General features: G+C 47.0%; 1 protein-coding gene across 1 annotated transcript in view; it reads right to left on the bottom strand.

Moving 5' to 3' along the window:
* Positions 1-2,260: 2,260 nt before the first annotated feature.
* PRKCH (protein kinase C eta) overlaps positions 2,261-16,759 on the bottom strand; it is a 115,041-nt gene continuing 100,542 nt past the window's right edge. The window contains exons 13-14 of the mRNA XM_056493555.1: positions 7,053-7,196; positions 2,261-5,680 (exon numbers count right to left, since the gene is read on the bottom strand). Coding sequence (XP_056349530.1) covers positions 5,534-5,680; positions 7,053-7,196 — 291 coding nt within the window. The 3' untranslated portion in view covers positions 2,261-5,533. The remainder of the gene's footprint in view (positions 5,681-7,052; positions 7,197-16,759) is intronic.

The following is a 16,759-nucleotide window of genomic DNA, read 5'->3' on the forward strand; positions in this document are numbered from 1 at the left end:
GAGCAGAACTGACACCATGGGCAAGTTAAAACTGTTTCAGGGCTAACTCCACACTGACACATTACCTGGGAGAGCCCACACAGGGAAAGGTTTGTCTTTGTCTGACCTAAGCTCATTTCAATCTTCCTTCTTGAGATGAAAGGGTTTGGGGACTTTCCTTTGCAATTCTGCCCAGCAGCCTTTTGCCACAACACCTTCTAACCTCCACATCCTTGAGACCTGTGGTCCCCAAGCCTCTTTGCTCAAACTGCCCTCATGGAGGGTCTTCCCCAGTGTGGATGGGGCAGAAATGATGATTCTGTGTGCCTTCACTGCCTGCAAGTGGCCTGAGGCACCTCTAAAGTACAGTGGATCTTCTCAGTCCCAACCCATAGCTGGGACTCCATTTCTTGAGGACATTGCCCTCTCTCTTCTCTTTTTTAGCTTCTGTTAAAGGCATGAGAGGGGAGACAGCCTGGCTTCTCCCTCAGCTGCCAGTCATGTACATGGACATCACTGGGACACTGGCTGTACCAAAGTCCCTGTGAGAAGACACCAGGGTTGCAAACACCAACACTGCTCCTTCTTCTCCATGATTTTTGATCTCCTGCTCTCCTTCAGGCCTGGCTCCACCAGCAGGACACTTGCAGCCCATGGCAGCCTAGGGATGGTGCTGAGTGCTGTGCCCAGGGGAAGGCAGCACGGGCACTGGGGATGCAGAAGGTGACAGGCTTGTGCAAGGAATGATGCAGATGTTCAGAAATGCTGCTGGACCAGCCCTACACACAGTGACTATACAGCACATAAATGCCTTCCCCAGCCTTCCTCTCTTCTTTCTCAGTCCTGTGCCCTGCTCTGTTTGGAGACAAGGAGCCAAAGGACCACACTGTGGTGACTGTACACAAACAATAGGAAGAGATGGAAAATACACAAGCTCCATGCCTGCTCACAGTTTTATCACCCACCTCTTGGTGTTTGGCACTTTTCTCCAAGCTCCAATGCCTGGCTTCACATCAATTCACAGACCTCAGCTTTCATCTAAAAAAATTATAATTGCATGACATTCCAGCTCCCATTGATGTGGAGAAGTGAAAGTCAGGATCCAAAATACTCATAATACAGATGTTAAAAAAAAAAAAAAAAAAAAAAAAGCGGGGGGGAATAAAAAAAGAAAGAAAAGGGCTCAGACATTCATTATTTTGGAAAGCTCATGACTCCTGAGCAAGCTGTGATTTTCAGACAACCTGACTCATCATTTCTGAATGCTCTGGTTTGGCAGCTCTGTATATATTTAGTAATACAAACCCTGACTTGCAGCTTCCAATGAGAATCCTAACGGCATGATAAGACAGATTTCCATCTCATTCACGTCATTTCCAAATATCAGGACATTTACTTAGCGGGAAGAGTTGTAAAAGCTGTGAAATGTTCTCTCTGGGGAGGAGCAGAAACTTCTGGCTCCACGCTTGAGCAAACCAAGGGGGAGCAGGCAGCAGTGAGCAGCTCCTTCCTTTCTGGCCAAGGGACAGAGCAGATGATCCCAGCCACGTTTTCCTCTTCACTGCTCCTGGCTCTGGGCTTTGCTAACCAAGTCCATTGCCATCCCACAGCCACTGGAGCTGATCTCAAATCTGACTGGAGAAGGAGCAGCTTCTGTAGGAGGAGCACACAGCTCCAGGGGGAGAACTACTGCTGCAAACCATTTAGGACTTCACAAGGAGTGAGGAACATGTGCCAGTCCTTGAGAATGCACTCAAAGCATTCTCATCCAGTAGTCAGAATTGAATTCTTTACCTTCAAATCCCTTGGGCACTGGAAGTCTGTGAGATTTTTTTCCATTGCCTATCAAGCAGTGGTATTAAAAACCATGTCTTTGGCAGCACAACCAGCATGAGTAGTTGCAAGATGATTTTCATCTCTTCATCCCAGACCATCTGCTTCTTACCCTCAACTTTCAAAGGCCTTGAAGGAGACGTAGGCCACTGAATTTTATAGCTGGATTTCATGAACCTCTTTGAAAATGAAAGGATTGCACCAAACACAAATTTACAGACATCAAAGGGATCTTCTTTTTTCATGCAAGCACGAAAAGCAGTGCAAAGGGAACTAATTACAATTTGCTCAATTGCCAGTTTTCACACTGGAGTGAATACAAGCATTTTATGCTTTAAACCTTACAAACTTTTGGCTGCCAGCTTAATATACTTCTAAAGCCAGAAGCAAATTAATAGACTAAAACCATCTTGCATCCACTGAGGCAAGCACTGAAGCCAAAAAGCTGGCAGGGTAGCTCCTGGAAAACTCTTGCACTTTTTTTGTACCCTTGCTTGATTTTTCTCTTTCTTTAATAAATCAATATTTCTTCACATATTCAATGGCAGTGCAAACACTAGTCCAGCTTTTTCAAAAGCAAAGCTATTGCATTGATACTTTTTATTGAGCTGATCTTCATCCATACTGCTGACAGAATCTTAGGGAACACAACTGAAAAGGCAGCTCCTCATAAAAAGTATGGGAGAGTTCAGGGATCTTGGCCAAATGTGGCTGACTCAGGATCTGCTGACTCCAGTGGCTGGAAACATTACACAGACATACAAGTTCCAGGCAGGCAATGGAGGGGAAGAGCTGCCCTAAATCATAAATCAGGATCCAGGTGAATACTATATTCCTGTATAGCAGAAAACCTTAGGTTTCCAAGTCCAATGACAGATCTGCCCATGAATTTGCACCAAGGGTGATGGGAGGGTGCAGTGACCCTGGTGCCACTCTAAATCAATGAAAAGTGAAGCTGGGGGAGAAATTCTCTTTGTCATTTGAACCCTACCCCATTAAGCCAACAAGGTCTGGGCCACAGCAAGTACTGACTGGCCCCAGTGAGAGCTCTCCTGCTCCCCAAAATACCATCTCATACCCTCCAGAAATGTACAAGCTTTCTGGTTTGCAGTTCACAACAATCCTAGCAGACCACCTCCAGAGGTGACTTAGTTCCCATTCTCCAAGCTTTCAGGACACAGATTGGTGAGTATTAATATGAAATATGATATAATACTGACACACCAATAAAGCTCTCCAAAGGTGACTACTGCACATTCTTCATGCTGTCAGCAATGTGAACTCTCAGATCCTGGGGCCATGGAAATGATATCACATTTTGATGCTGAAGGCAACACTGTGGCAGCAGCTTCTTCAGCAGGAACTGTTCCATAAGGTCTCCTGAGCCACAGAGATGAAACCCTGGGATGATACCACTGTACTGGAAAATAAAAAGATGTATCACTGTTCTCCAGAACTGACCACCAGGGAAGGAGAGGCTGCTTACCATCCTTGAGAGTGGGAGAGTCAAAAAGCCACCAACACAAAATTCAGACAGTTTTGGGGCTCCCACTCTTGGTGGCCAACTTGGCTGCACTTACACCTTGCCAAGTGAACACTGCTGCAGTCATAATCCCACGAAACTGAGTAGGAACTGAAGTGAGGAATTGCTTTGGGTCATGTCTGCATGAAGAGTGAACACCAAGTGCCATTCACACATGAACAAGGTGCCACAGGGGCCCCCTCATGCTAATGCATCCATCCCTGTACTGCTCCTTCCTATATGGGAAAACAACTCAAGCCAGACTGCAGGGCTGCTTCTTGGATCATTTTTCTGGAAATCTGTTCTTTTTCTCCTGCATACACAACACAACCTGTCCTTCTTCCTCTCTTGCCCCTCGTTGGAGGAGCTGGGTATCTACACAGCAGCAAAGGGATGGGCTGCAATGGGGCCAGAAGGTGCCCATGGAGAGGAAGGGAGATCAGGGGATGAAGCTGTGCTTACCAGAAGAGGAGACACAGGAAAGAAAGGGGGAGAACTCATGGAACACACAGGCTGAAAGACAAGAAGAGTCCAAGGGTAAGTGAGTCTCTGCCCCAGCTGTCAGACAGTTCAGAGATGCTTCAGAGGTAGAAGTGACTCAGTTGAGTAGAGAAGACTGGAGTGGGAAGGAATAACTCTTGCATGTACATCTCAGCTTTGATTTCTCCTTTCTAACTCGTTCTCCCAGCAGGTGAGCATGTACAGACCAGGGGGGCTGTGCTGTAATGGGGGCTGTACCTCTGTAATTTCCATGCCCCAGGCTCCTGCTCCCCTGCACAACATCCACAGCTGCAGTGGGACAAGGTCTGTGCACAACTGTCCCTCTATGCTGCACCTCACTCTTCTCTCAAGTTAAAGCATGTGAGGAGCCCTATATAAACATCATCAGTTTTGCAAGAGGTTAGAAATCCTTCTCCAGGAATTCATATCTGCCCAAGGAAGAGGCTATAAACCTGTCACACAGTTTCAAGCCCAGCAAGGAGTGCAAAGGTGTGCCAAGGAGCTACAGAAAAATCATCCAACTTTCAGGAGAATAAGAAAAGCACAGAACCATCTTCCAGAGCATCTGGGCTCTAAAATCTGCAATGAAAAATCATCTCAGTCTGCCTGCAGCAGAAGCGTGAGGATGCCACCACCGATAAGAAGTGCCCTGTAAGTAATGAGCTCTTAAATCCAAACAAAACCAAGTCACTCCATCTTTAGATCAGGTTTATCACTCTCATGGGAGAAAAGCTGTCCTTTTGTGTTACCTGTTGGTTGACAGCTCTGCTTTCAAGCAGCTTGCCAGCTCTGTGGCTCCCATTGCAATAATGCTACAAATAATTTAAGTGCTACCACTTTGGATCAAAATTTTAATGAGGCACTAAACCCACAAAAGGGGCTCTGTGTAACATAATTAAATAGAAAGGGCCTAAATAAACAGTACAACAAGTTACATTATAGTTGAAAACAGCTGGGAGGCAAAGAAAGGAGCATTGAAGATGCATGATGTAAAAAGGCATTTCACAGAATGCAAACACTAAAACTTTTCAACACGCACAAAGAGTAAAACACTACAAGCACATGACTTCCCTTTGATTTGGAAGAATCTGTGTGGGGCACAGGGCATTTGTTTTTTTTTTCCTTCTGCTAGTTAGCACAATGAAATATTTCACATGGGAACCCAAACAGTGTCAAAAAGAGCCATTTGTGCTTCGTAAAGAAATAAATACTGCAGGAAACAGGTAAAGTCAGTAGGGACATCTGGTTCAGTCAGGCCACGGGATGTTAGATCACGTCTCCAAAACGCTGGACAGTGCTGGGACTCCTCAAAAGAGTCTTGCAAAAAATCAGCATTGCAACAAGACTGTTTGGCTCAGGGCTGCAAGACACTTGTTTCATGCTCATGCCGACTCCTCGAATCCACTGCAAGTGGTGACATTCAGGCTGAGCCAACCAGCTCAGCATCCAGTGCTCTGTCTGCATCAGCTATTTACAATCTCATGTTTGTTCCACCCCTGTCAATATTTGATCCAAGAGCTGCAGAAGTCCTACAAACACAGGAAGGTTTCAATTTCACATTAAGGTAACACTGACAGTGGTGCTGCTGTATTGTTCAAGTCAGTGCACTGCTACTCCTTGAGAATTAAATTACTGGTAAACTTGGTTTTCATTTAATTTCCTCCCAGTCCTCTAAGCAACCTTTCTCCAGAGCCACAGCTATTGCTGCAGTTCTGGGCTGGTGAATGAAAAGTTTCTAAATTCATCTTGGTTTATCATTGGAAGGATGCCTTCTTCAATGGGGGTCAGGATGGGCTCCTCTTTTATAAAATCTGGATCAAAGTTGCTCACGTCATCTTTGGATTTCTGTCAAATGGAAAACACAAAGGAAAGACATGTCAAAAGTGTGTATCATCTGCTTGATCCTTGCTCTGCATCTGAGTGCATTGAACCATCACTTCCATAACCCAGGCTGAGCTGACTGAGCTTTTCTGGGCTTGGACTGGGAGCAGCCTCTCACAGAGCAAAGCCTTTCCAGCCTCTGAAGGTTTCTGACAGGGAACCCCCTCTCAAATTTAACTGACAGCAACTCTGGGGGCTTCCCTGGCCAGACATGGCAGGGCAGGGCACATAAATCAGTCCCTTCCCTCAAGTGGCAGCACACACCCCATGCAGTTCTCAGCTGTGCTCCCAAGTGACTCCACACAGTCCCTCCTTATCTGCAGAGTGCCTCAGCTGGGTTTTGGGGAGGGGGTGGAGGACACTCCTCTTAGTGCCAGCCATTAAACTTGCACAATACTGAATTACTGGGCCGTGGGAAGACAAATGGCTGGCCTCCAGGTGCTGGATGCCTTGTGTGTGCCACAGAGTGGGGCTGTTTAGAACGCACACACACTAACTGGGTTTGTGCCACATTTTCATGAGGTGCGTGTTTTTCCTGCACCCAGAGCAAGATATTTTATTGACATTGAGGTCAATAAAATTTATTGACATTGAAGTCTAACATTCCCAGATCCTGTCCAGCTTGTGGCAGACTGAGCAGACTCCCTTAGCCTTTGATTCAGGCTAAGGGGCAACCCAAGATCCTGCTTTTGAGCTGTCACACCTCCTCAAGTACCTGATCCTGCACCCAGTGTTCAGGGAGAAGAACTGGTGGACCACTGCACTGAGAGCTTGCAGAGTGACCACAGCACGAGACAAGCCACCCCAGGCAATAATTTGTGAGACAAGGAAGCCACAGGGACAACCCTGGAAAGGCTGTCCATGAAAAGCAGTGCTCTTCTCTCACAGAGCATCCTTAGGGCTGTGTGACACTACTGGGGACAGGGGCAGCACTGTGTCCTGTGCAGCCTCTCTGCCATTTGAAGCAGTCAGTGACAGTGGCCTGAGCAGGGAGCACTCTGCTGGGTGCTGAACAGACACAGAGACAGCCCTGATGTGGAGGAGGAGGTGGAGAGAGCAGGATGAGGATTACTTGCCCTGTTTTATCTCAAAGGGTACTTGAGTGTCTAACCTGCTGCAGCTGCTTTTACAAACTGCATCTTTTCACTGAGCTGCCTGTGAAAACCCAGCGAGGAGGGGAAAAGAGGAGGCTAACCAGGCAGCCAGCCAGCAGCCAAACCAAGGCTGTGACTCCCTCACTTCCCTTCCTTCACCTCTGTCCTGTCTCACGGGAACAGATCTGCTCATAGAGGCAGAAAGAGGGAAAGCCCCGCGCCCCAGCCCCCTCCCCACGTACGATGCGGGGTCGGAAGGGGGGCTCCATCTGCCGCTGGTTCAGCAGGTCCCAGTCCAGCTCCTTGAAGTAGGGGTGCCGCAGGATCGCGCTCTCGCCGCCCAGCCCGGGGCTGCCCAGCCGCATCGAGGGGTTCTTGGTCATGAACTGCAAGGCAGAAAGGGCTGTTTGTTCCCTCCCATCCGCCACAGCCACGCCAGGGGTGCCCATTAGCAGCCACACAAAAGCTTGTCCTCAGCTTTCCTGCTGAACCCACTTGTTGGCCAGACTTCTCGAGTTCCCAGTAATGGAACCGCATGCAAGGAACGGAACTCGCTCCCCGGAGGAAGAAGCTGGGGTGTACTTCTCTATATTTTATTTTGCTTTTGGTGAAATCCTTGATTACCACAGCAAGAAAAGAAAGTTGAATTGCATCATTTGCAATATTACAAATATTGCCCAGTGTCTTTGGTCATTATTTGTTTCTGTATTAATTTCTCAGGAGTACGAGCTTGCTCTCCAATGCTGCCCAGCAGCCAGCCAGGCTTTGGCCAGGAGTCAGTCCTGAGCTGTGCCTTTTTCCTAAACCTCTCCCTGCTGAAGCACTGCCAGATGCCTACGCTTTCCTTCCTGCCATCTCAGGAAACAGAGGAAAACGGGCAAGGCTCTGGCTTTTGGAGCCCTCTGACCCTGAGCTGATGAGAGCAGACAGGTGACTGTCTCCTCTCTGGCTGCTGAAATGCCAATAAAGGATTTCATTTTGTAACATTTTTATTCTGCTGCCAGCAAGAAGAAATCTCAAATCTCAGCCAAAGTGCCCTGACTTGCCAGGGAGCAATGAGGAAAGCTATACATCACACAGATGGTGTGAGAGGGCCCTGGTGGGTCCCCTTTAGGTCCTGATGAAAATGATGAAGTGTGAGTGCTGTGGATATTCTTAAAGGGGAGGAGGAGACTCCTTTGCCCAGGAGGGAAAAGAGCTGGTTGGCGTGTTAATTTAGGATTACAATTCTTGAAAATTCAGTAATAAACAATCTCTCCCTTCGAGTATTTCCAATTCACTGGAGAAATCAGGTTATGTTTAAACCGGGAAAATAGCTGCTTTTATTTGCCTATTGAAACAGCAGCATAAAGCAAGCTGCACTCTGGTGGAGGTGTCCAGACTATTTCCTGGAAGATGAAAGAGCATTATGTTTAGCAAACAGCTGAACCAGCCAAACCAGACAATCGGTCACTGTTTCAGGAATGGCCAAGTCTGCTGCATCCCAGCAATGAGAACAACTTCATTCTGACTGCAGGAGCCTTTCACAAGGTAAAATTTTATCCACAAAGTGGATAAAAGCTCTAGTCATTGCCCATCTAGAGAGAAGGTGGGGAGGAGAAAGATGACTGCCCAATTTATAGAATTCTCCCCAACACTCCATTCTGAAGGGGCTACAGGGCATCTTTAGCTGACACCCTGCAGGACCCCAGACCAACTCCCCAGCTCCACCCTGACCCCCTGAGCCCTCTGAGGTCATGTGCTGCCACAGGATTCCCCACAGCAGAACTGTTTTCCAGCATTCCACCCAAAACATCAGTAGGAAGAGCTGCCAGGTGCCAGATCTGTACGAGGAGTCACCAGGACAGGAACAAAGCTGAGGTGGAGCTGCAGCTGAGCTCTTCCCATGCTCCTGTGGACTCCTCAGCCCCTGCTGATGCAGCATTCCCAGGGTCAGGCCCAAGGACAAGCAGAACTTCTGTGTCTCCCCACCCTTTCAGCCTGTTCTTCTCCCTGTCTACCAGCAGAACTTCAACACCATTTCTTTCCCAAGAAACTGCCCCAACGTTTCTGTGGGATAGTGATATACCCAGAAACACCTTGGTTTTCAAAAAAGAAATGGGTCAAGCCAAAATCTCTGAGAGATCTGGTTCAGACAAGCCTTTGCAAGTCTTGAACTAGGCTTCTTTGTTTTGCAAAACAAAGCAGAAACCTCCTGGCAGCCCTGTCTTTCTCTAGAAATTCATTCTTTGTCCCCACAGATGGGTATCTGCACCTCACTAGCTCTTATTTGCATTGCTGGAACACCTAGAAAGCTCAAACAAGACCAGAGCTTGCTGGCGCTGGGAGTGGTATAGAGCAAAACATTCCAAAAAGACAAGAAAGTCTCCAAAAAGAAATGGAGAAAAGGTCTGGGAATACATCACATGTCTCCTGGCTCCTGCCCTACCACCACCTCCATTACACCAGGAACCTTCTGTTAAATGTGGAAAGGGAAAAAATAATCATGAAAGTAAATAAACTCTGAAAAGGACTGGCAACACACTTTGCTTGGGTTCCCATTCATGCTCAACCATATAAGACCAAAGCCTGAACCCAACTGCCCATTTCTAGACCAGTTCAGAGCCCTGGGATATAAAAGTCTGTTTACATTCCTGTTTGCTTGATGTACTCCATGTGATGCCAAAACTGCACCAAGCAAAGGCATCCAATGCAACAAGTGAAGAGCCAACATAAATTCATTCCTGGCTCCTCAAAAACACCCTTTTAGTCAGGACAATGAGGATTAGGCAAAAGCCATCTCTTAAACTGGGCTGTTTTGAGGTCTGAAAAAGCAAAACAACATTTGAACCAAAACTTTTTAAATTTGAGTGGCCAGCTCCAGTTTGTCCATTGGACCCAGAGACTGGGAAACCTCAGCTAGGGAATTCTAGGCACCATCCACCCCAATGGGTGCCTAAAGGAGGCAGGAGATGAGTGAAGGATTCAAGTTCATCCACTGCTGGAGCACATTCCCCTGGCTGGCTCCTGAAACCCATGCCAGGCTCCCACAAAACCCCTCTGAATTATTCCTTGCCTCCAACAGCAATGAGCTGACCTATGCTCAGTGCTGCTGCTTCTCTGGCTCTGCAAATAGGGCTGTGAAGCACAAGGGGCTGCAGTGCACAAACCACTCTAGAGAGGACTCTTGTTTCCCAGGTACTGGAAACACTCAATGCAGGCTAGCAGCATCTTGAAAATGAGTTATAGGCCATGCACTGCACCAAGAGTATGAACAGAGTGAAGAGACTTCCCTTTCATGGATGTCAAACTCCCACTGGTCTGCTTCAGCAGAAATGTGGCACAGGCTGCCCAGGGAATGCCTCATCCCTGGAAGAACTCAAGGTCAGGTTGGATGGGGCTCTGAGCAAAGTGGCAGGTGGAACACAGCCCTGTGCTCTGGGCAGGGCAGCACCATGCCAGCTTACCCAGCCTGTGGGTGAACACACACCTCTGCACCCAGGGGACATGATGGAAAACCAGAGCCTGGCCATGGCTGCTCCTCCCTTACAGAAAATCTCCTGGTGAATTTTGGAGGCAGCAGGTCTGTCACAGTCTGGTGAAGGGGGTTTGTTTATCTGGCTCCAGTCTTTATCTGGGTTGAAAAGCAGGAGTGCAAATGATGACTCCAACAGAGACAGCACTGATGTTCTGAACTGGATGTTCTGCTTTGCTGTAACAGGTATATAAAATGACAGAATGAAAGTTTTGAAGCCCAATTCCACTAAAAAGAATAACAAAGCCTCTCAAACACAATTTGAATTCACCAGGAATTACTGCACTGACACAGAAATGGATGAATTTTCAGTTTGTGTTGCCCAGTAGGCAGAAAAACCCAAAAGACTCCAATGACCTCTCAAAGGTTCCATGAATCCTGCTTCCTCCCTGCCTGAGGCAGCACTGACATTTCTCTGCTGCAGCAGGGCAGCATCTGGCAGACCATCTCTGCCCCTACTGTCTGATGGCACTTCCAGCAAAGCAAAGAGCTGAAGATTTCTGAAAAACTTCATTACAAGCTCAGCCTCCATCTCTGAAATGAGTACCTGCAGCCCATGGCTGTGTCCTGACCATGTGAGAGGCTCTTGTGCAGCAGGAGGGGTGAAGTGCTCAGACTGCACAGACACTGTCCTCTGCACACACAGGGGAAAGGTTTTCAGAAGTGTAGCTCCTCTTCTCTGTGATCCCCTTGGCTGCACTCAGAAACAGCTGGAAAATGTATTGCAAAGTGTTGGCTGCTCCTGGCATTCCTGGGAAGGCCAGAATTTGACACTTGCTTCACAGGTTTGATAGCCCTCAACGTCCTTCCAAGGAAAACCCTCCAATGCAGGTGGTGAGAGATGTTCAGCAGAAAGTTTTTTGTGGAAAGATGTCATCTCCTAGTGCTTAATTATCTCTATTTTTCCACAATAACCATTAATGCATCACAAACCTTAGCCTCTGGCACATAGGTGAAGAAATGAAGAAGTGCAAAGAAAAAAAAATTAACAGTAACAACAACATGGCAAACCTGAATAAAAAGAAACCCAAATCCAAGATGCCTTCCAGCAAAACCAATAGCAACACTATCAAGCTCAAACCTGAACCAGACTGTCAAGCCCTTGCTCTGTGACCACATCCAGCCATGGGAAATGATCCCATTCCCAGGGTAAGGAGCCCCTTGGGAGCATCCTCAGACTGGGATGCTTTGGGCTACACCAGTTTGTTGAGCAGCAAACTGGAGCAAGGCTCTCCCTGACCTCATCTAACCCTCCCAGCAGCACTGCAGCCAAAACCAGCAGCTGGCAGGAGCCAAAACCATGACTTCACGAGATCATTTGAAAACCTTTACTGAGAGAAAATGCAGCAAGCCATGACAAGAAATGAAAAGCTGGGGATTAGTCCACAGAGGGCCTGTGAAGTTATAAGGAAAAAATGCTGCCATAGCAGTGCCAACCATTGGGGAAAATCTGTGTCAGCCCTGGGAGCTCAGCCTGCAGCAGGTGAGGGGGATCTGTGCTGGTCCTGCCCTTCACCCACGGCTCAGACCATGCTGGAAAGGGCTCCAGGACTCCCAGGACACGGGGAAAGGCTGTACTGGACTCTCCCAGTGCTGCTCACATGCAGCATTGCAACTTCTCAAGAAAGCTGAGTCTGCAAATCAGTCTAAGGGCCTGGGAGTCACTGCAGGGATGTTTGCACAAACCAGCCATTTCCTTGCATAAATTTCCTTGAATTACAAGTCTCCTTTCTCAATACTGGAATCTCTGATTGGTTTTACGTAACCAATGTATGTGATATTTGCATCAGGACAATTAATTTAATGAGTAATATCCCAGATTACGTGAAATTGCATCACCTTCTAGGAAAACATTAACAAGGCTCAATCCTGTCACAGGAGTGCTGCACTTCAGGAAGAGAAATACAACTTTCTGCTCAGCCAGTCCCTTCAGCCACCTCGATAAGAAAGAAACCATTCTTTCTTGTACTAAAGAACCTTTCAGACACACCAGTTCCCAACAGGACACAGGTGTATTTACCCTGTAAGAGAAAGCCTGTGTCCCAGCAGCTCATCTTTCAAACACAAGCACACAGCAGAGAGGGAGGATATTCCCAATCATACAGGCAGGGAACACAGACCAAGGAAAATTCATCATTTTATTTTGCCAGGTAGGATGGCACTACCTCAGTGTCACCTCCTCTGCATCACAGGGCCCCTACTCAAATTGTGGCAGGGTAATAGTCAAGTCAAACTGTTAAAGGAATGGAAGATTTCCCTGTTCATGGTTTTAAAATTTGCCTGTTGGTGTTTCTCCCATGTTGGTACCAAAGTAAAGAGCAGCAGCAGCAGCACAGGAGATTACTGCCCCACAAACTCCCCTTTAGTAACGAGGGACAGCAGGAGATCAGGAGATACCCAAGGTGCTTCTCTTCATTAGGGTTCATGAGCTAAACTAACAGGGCAGAAATTAACTGGAAAGGAAATAAGATTTCTCAAAGATCCATTTGATCTGAGACAAAAGGGAATCATTATATAAATAGAGCAATTACTCTAATTAAGGCTTCCCTCCATGAATCTCTCGACTGAATGCTGCAATTGCTGAAAACAGTTTGGCTGCCTATTATGTAAGGCAAACAAACCCATGGACTGGGGTGTCATTAGCCCTCAACAAAGAAGAAGAAAGATGGTTTTATGGCTCTGTCTGTTAATGCCTGTGTTATTTTTAATGATTGGAAGCCAGGAATCTTTTTTTTTTTTTTTTTTTCTTTAATAAAAAGCTGCTCATTTTGAGCCAGAATTGTCTTTTGCTCTCCTGGGCAAAGCTCCCATCAGCCTCCACCCCAGTCCTGCCAGGTGATGCTCACAAATGTGCCTCATTTCCCCATGCAGAGCAATCCAGGGCTTGGACACACGAGTGGTTACAGGAGGTGAGAGGCAGGACAGCCCAGTTTCACTCCAAGGTGTGGTCAGAGAGCTATCCATGGAAGTCCTTGTACTTAGGGCAGCTCAGCCAGTGCCTGGTTGTGAGCCAGGAACTTGGAATCCTCTAGACCTTCCCTGAGCAGTGTGGTGCTGAGAGCAGCCCTGGAGTCACCGTGGCTCTCTCAAATGCCAGCTCTGTTTCATCTGGGGTTTGCTCTGACTGCACACACCAGAGACCATGTGGTGCTCCTGCTCCTCTCCTGCACACAGAGGGATCAGCTGCTGAGAGCCCTGACTCCCACCAGCAATTCATTGTGGTGCTGAGCCAGGATGTGACCCCTCAGGGTGTGGGTACCCCCACACTGCAGTCCTGGCTACACAAAACTGGGAGCAGCTGAAACCCTTCTGTGCAGAGAGGGTCCAGCAAGCACAGGGTTCACAAGTACAAGACTGCCCTCAAAGCATTTTAAGGAGGGGGGAGGAAGAGACAGAGTGTGAAATATCTGTTATCTCCTTTTCCAGATAAAAAGGGGAAGGGAGGTAAAAATAAGTCCTCAGCCCAGCTCCCTAAAAGCCAGAAGACTAACAATAAGCATGACAGCAGTCACATGTCCAATGTGCCAGCCCCAGGCAAGAAGGACAGCATGTCAGTGCAGTGGGTATTAAGCAGATAAATTTGATCTCGCTTTCCCCTGGTGCAGAAATGGCTGCTCAATGCTGCCCAGACAGAGCTCAAGGGAACAAGGAGGATTAACTGGATTGCAAACAGTGCTGAGCAAGAGAATAGCAAAATAAACCCAGGTGGACAGAGCAACTCCCATGTGAGACAGACTCATCTGGCTCCAGATCTCCAGTGGTGTAAACTGATGAGACTTTGCTGACTACCATACTGAAATGCTGTCTGAATAGCTACAAACTTCCTCACTGTGCAAAACCTACCTATTTCCTTGCCTCTCCTCACCCATCAATAACTAACTCATCAACACTAATGTAGAAGAAAAAGGCCACAAGTATCAAGTGCACTGGCCCCTGATGATAACTAGTGATTTTTGACACTTAGGCTTTTGGTACTTTTGGTACTTCTGTAATAAGCAATAATAAGTAAACACTAACTTCAGTCATTGGAATATTTAACTAAGGTTTTAGTCAGGATGACACCAAAGAGAGCTGTGCTTTCAGAACTGAGGAGTCACCCCCACAGGGGTCACCAGCTGCAGGGGCTGCTCAGACAATATCAAAATCCTGCTGCTGGTTTTCAATTACCACAGCCAGGCTACAGGTACAGCATGGGGATATCAGGTCCATTACTAAATCAATACATCAATCAGAGCAGCACAAACGTGAAGGCAAAATGAGCATCCCACTTATTAACAGTCTGGGAGCATGATCCTGCTCTAGTTTTAAGCAGGAGTAAAGTCTCCCTTGGGTTGCAGGGGAAAACAATTAATCCTTTTCTGATAGTCCTGTCAAGAGGAACTGGGAATCTGTTGCACAACCCTGGGTGGTCTATTTACATAGGGTCAAGTACAAATGGGACTAAAATGCCCTGAACAAACCTGTAAAGTCCAACTAAGAAAAAAAAAAATACTTCAAAGGAGCTTTTTTTGTAGTCTAGGTTATATTTCAATTCTTTTAATTTTAAAGTTTCTGAGAAGACACAGCATGTCATAAAGTTGAAAGCTGGAGGGACAAGTAGGACTAAAGCCCTGGGTAGCTCAGTCAGAGCTTTGTTACCTCTGTCACAGTGTGCAGACCTCCCAGTTAGAAGGACTGGCCCCTCCTGCCAGGGGCTGCACAGCCAGAGCTGCCCCATCACACAGCAATCATTCCCAAAGCCAGCTTGAAACCAGGTTCTCAAGGGAATCCTTAGGATTTGCCCCAAGACTGGATCTTAATGGACTTCACCCTTTTGTGGGTCCTTAATACCAGTTTAGATATGGCAGAGCTGAGGAAGGAGCCTGGGCCACAAGTTTCAGGCTCAGACATGAGAATTGCTCCTTCCTGAGCATCAGGGAGTAAGGAGGGAGAAAAGATGGGGAAGACAATGCTGGCACTATGAGCACACCTTCATTTTCCCCCACACCTGGCAGGAAAGAGGAGGATGAGTCACACTTGATGTCACAATAGGCTGGTTTAGGAGCTTTTTCTGAAGTAAATCTGAGTTTGCATGCTGCAGACTTAAACGAGAAGCTAATTTCAGCCTGTTGGAAAGGGAATGGTAAAAGATCTAATGACTATTTCAAGATGAATTTGGCCTTGGCAAGCTCTATACAGATATCTGTAGTTTTGTTTCAGAGTGAATTATTCAGAAGCATGGGACTATCACTGTGGGGAAGAGGAGCACTTGAGAAAGAGGTGTGATCAATCAACAGAAGAGTCTAAAATCACTGGGCAAAGCTGTTTGCAGTTTGAGAATTAGGAGGGAAAAGATTAAGAGACAGCAGGTTACAGATATGGATGTGCAAGCTCTGGTAAAAGGGGTAAGAAGGCAACCTGTGGTGGGGCACAACCCTGTCTCCTCACCACAGTGTCTTTATAACAGAAATGGTCTAGGCAAGAGATAATTTAAAACTGCAGAACTCATCCCCAGCTGGGAAACAACAGGCTCCAGAGCCTTGCTTTTGCAGCAGTGGCTGTGGAGCAAATCAGGAAATGCAAGATGAAAGCATTTCTGAAAAACAAAATAAAGGAAAAATGTGTACACAGATCCAGCACGGAGCTTCACAGAGAGATTTAAATATCAGCCTAGTGCTGAAAGCCAAAGCTTAATCAAATTGTGCAAGAGAATTTATGGAGACTGCCAAGTCTGAAGAGATGCCAAGGAGAATAATTTATTGGCATTTGAAGGCACTTTTAATATCTATCTGCCTTTGTTAGCAGGCTCCTCAGCTCTGATGATAAAGCAATGAGCTCATCCAGCTCCCTCTTTGATTTCAGTGGGTCCATCATGCTGTCCCTTTTCCTTTTGAACTTTGCCTAAAAAATACATCTGGTTCATTCAGAAACAAGTTCATTCTGTTTATTCCAGCACTGAATGTGAAACAGATTATCTGCCTTTTTCTGTCACTTGGAAAGGAAGAACCTGGCCCAGATCTGCAGGATAAAGAAGCAAAGGGGAGACACAACTTGTGCAGAGTGACACAAGGGCACCATCAGCATCTGGCTGCCTCTTTTCACTCCTTGGAGGTGTTCAGGAGAGGGCTGAGAAGCAGAAACACTGGGGTTTGGTGGAGTTTACACAGGGGCCAAACTGACTGCCCAGGACTTAGGGAAAAGGTGAGGCATGAAGGCAGCAGAAAGCCCAGATGTTATGATGAGTGATGTGCTGGGGGAGGAGGCACACACCCCTGTGGTATCTGAGCTGGTGAGAGCTGCTTCTGACCTCCCCCTATCCAAAGGTGCTTGACCCCAAACAACTGCACAGTATGAACAGAATAAACTCCTCCAAAGTCCAGAGGAGCTGTCTGGGGTGAGCAGCTGCAGCAAGTAGGCAGCTGGGATCATCCTGAATTCAGACATCCTCGTCAGCAG

This window comes from Oenanthe melanoleuca, chromosome 5 (genome assembly GCF_029582105.1).
Source record: "Oenanthe melanoleuca isolate GR-GAL-2019-014 chromosome 5, OMel1.0, whole genome shotgun sequence".
In the NCBI taxonomy this organism is placed as follows: domain Eukaryota; kingdom Metazoa; phylum Chordata; class Aves; order Passeriformes; family Muscicapidae; genus Oenanthe; species Oenanthe melanoleuca.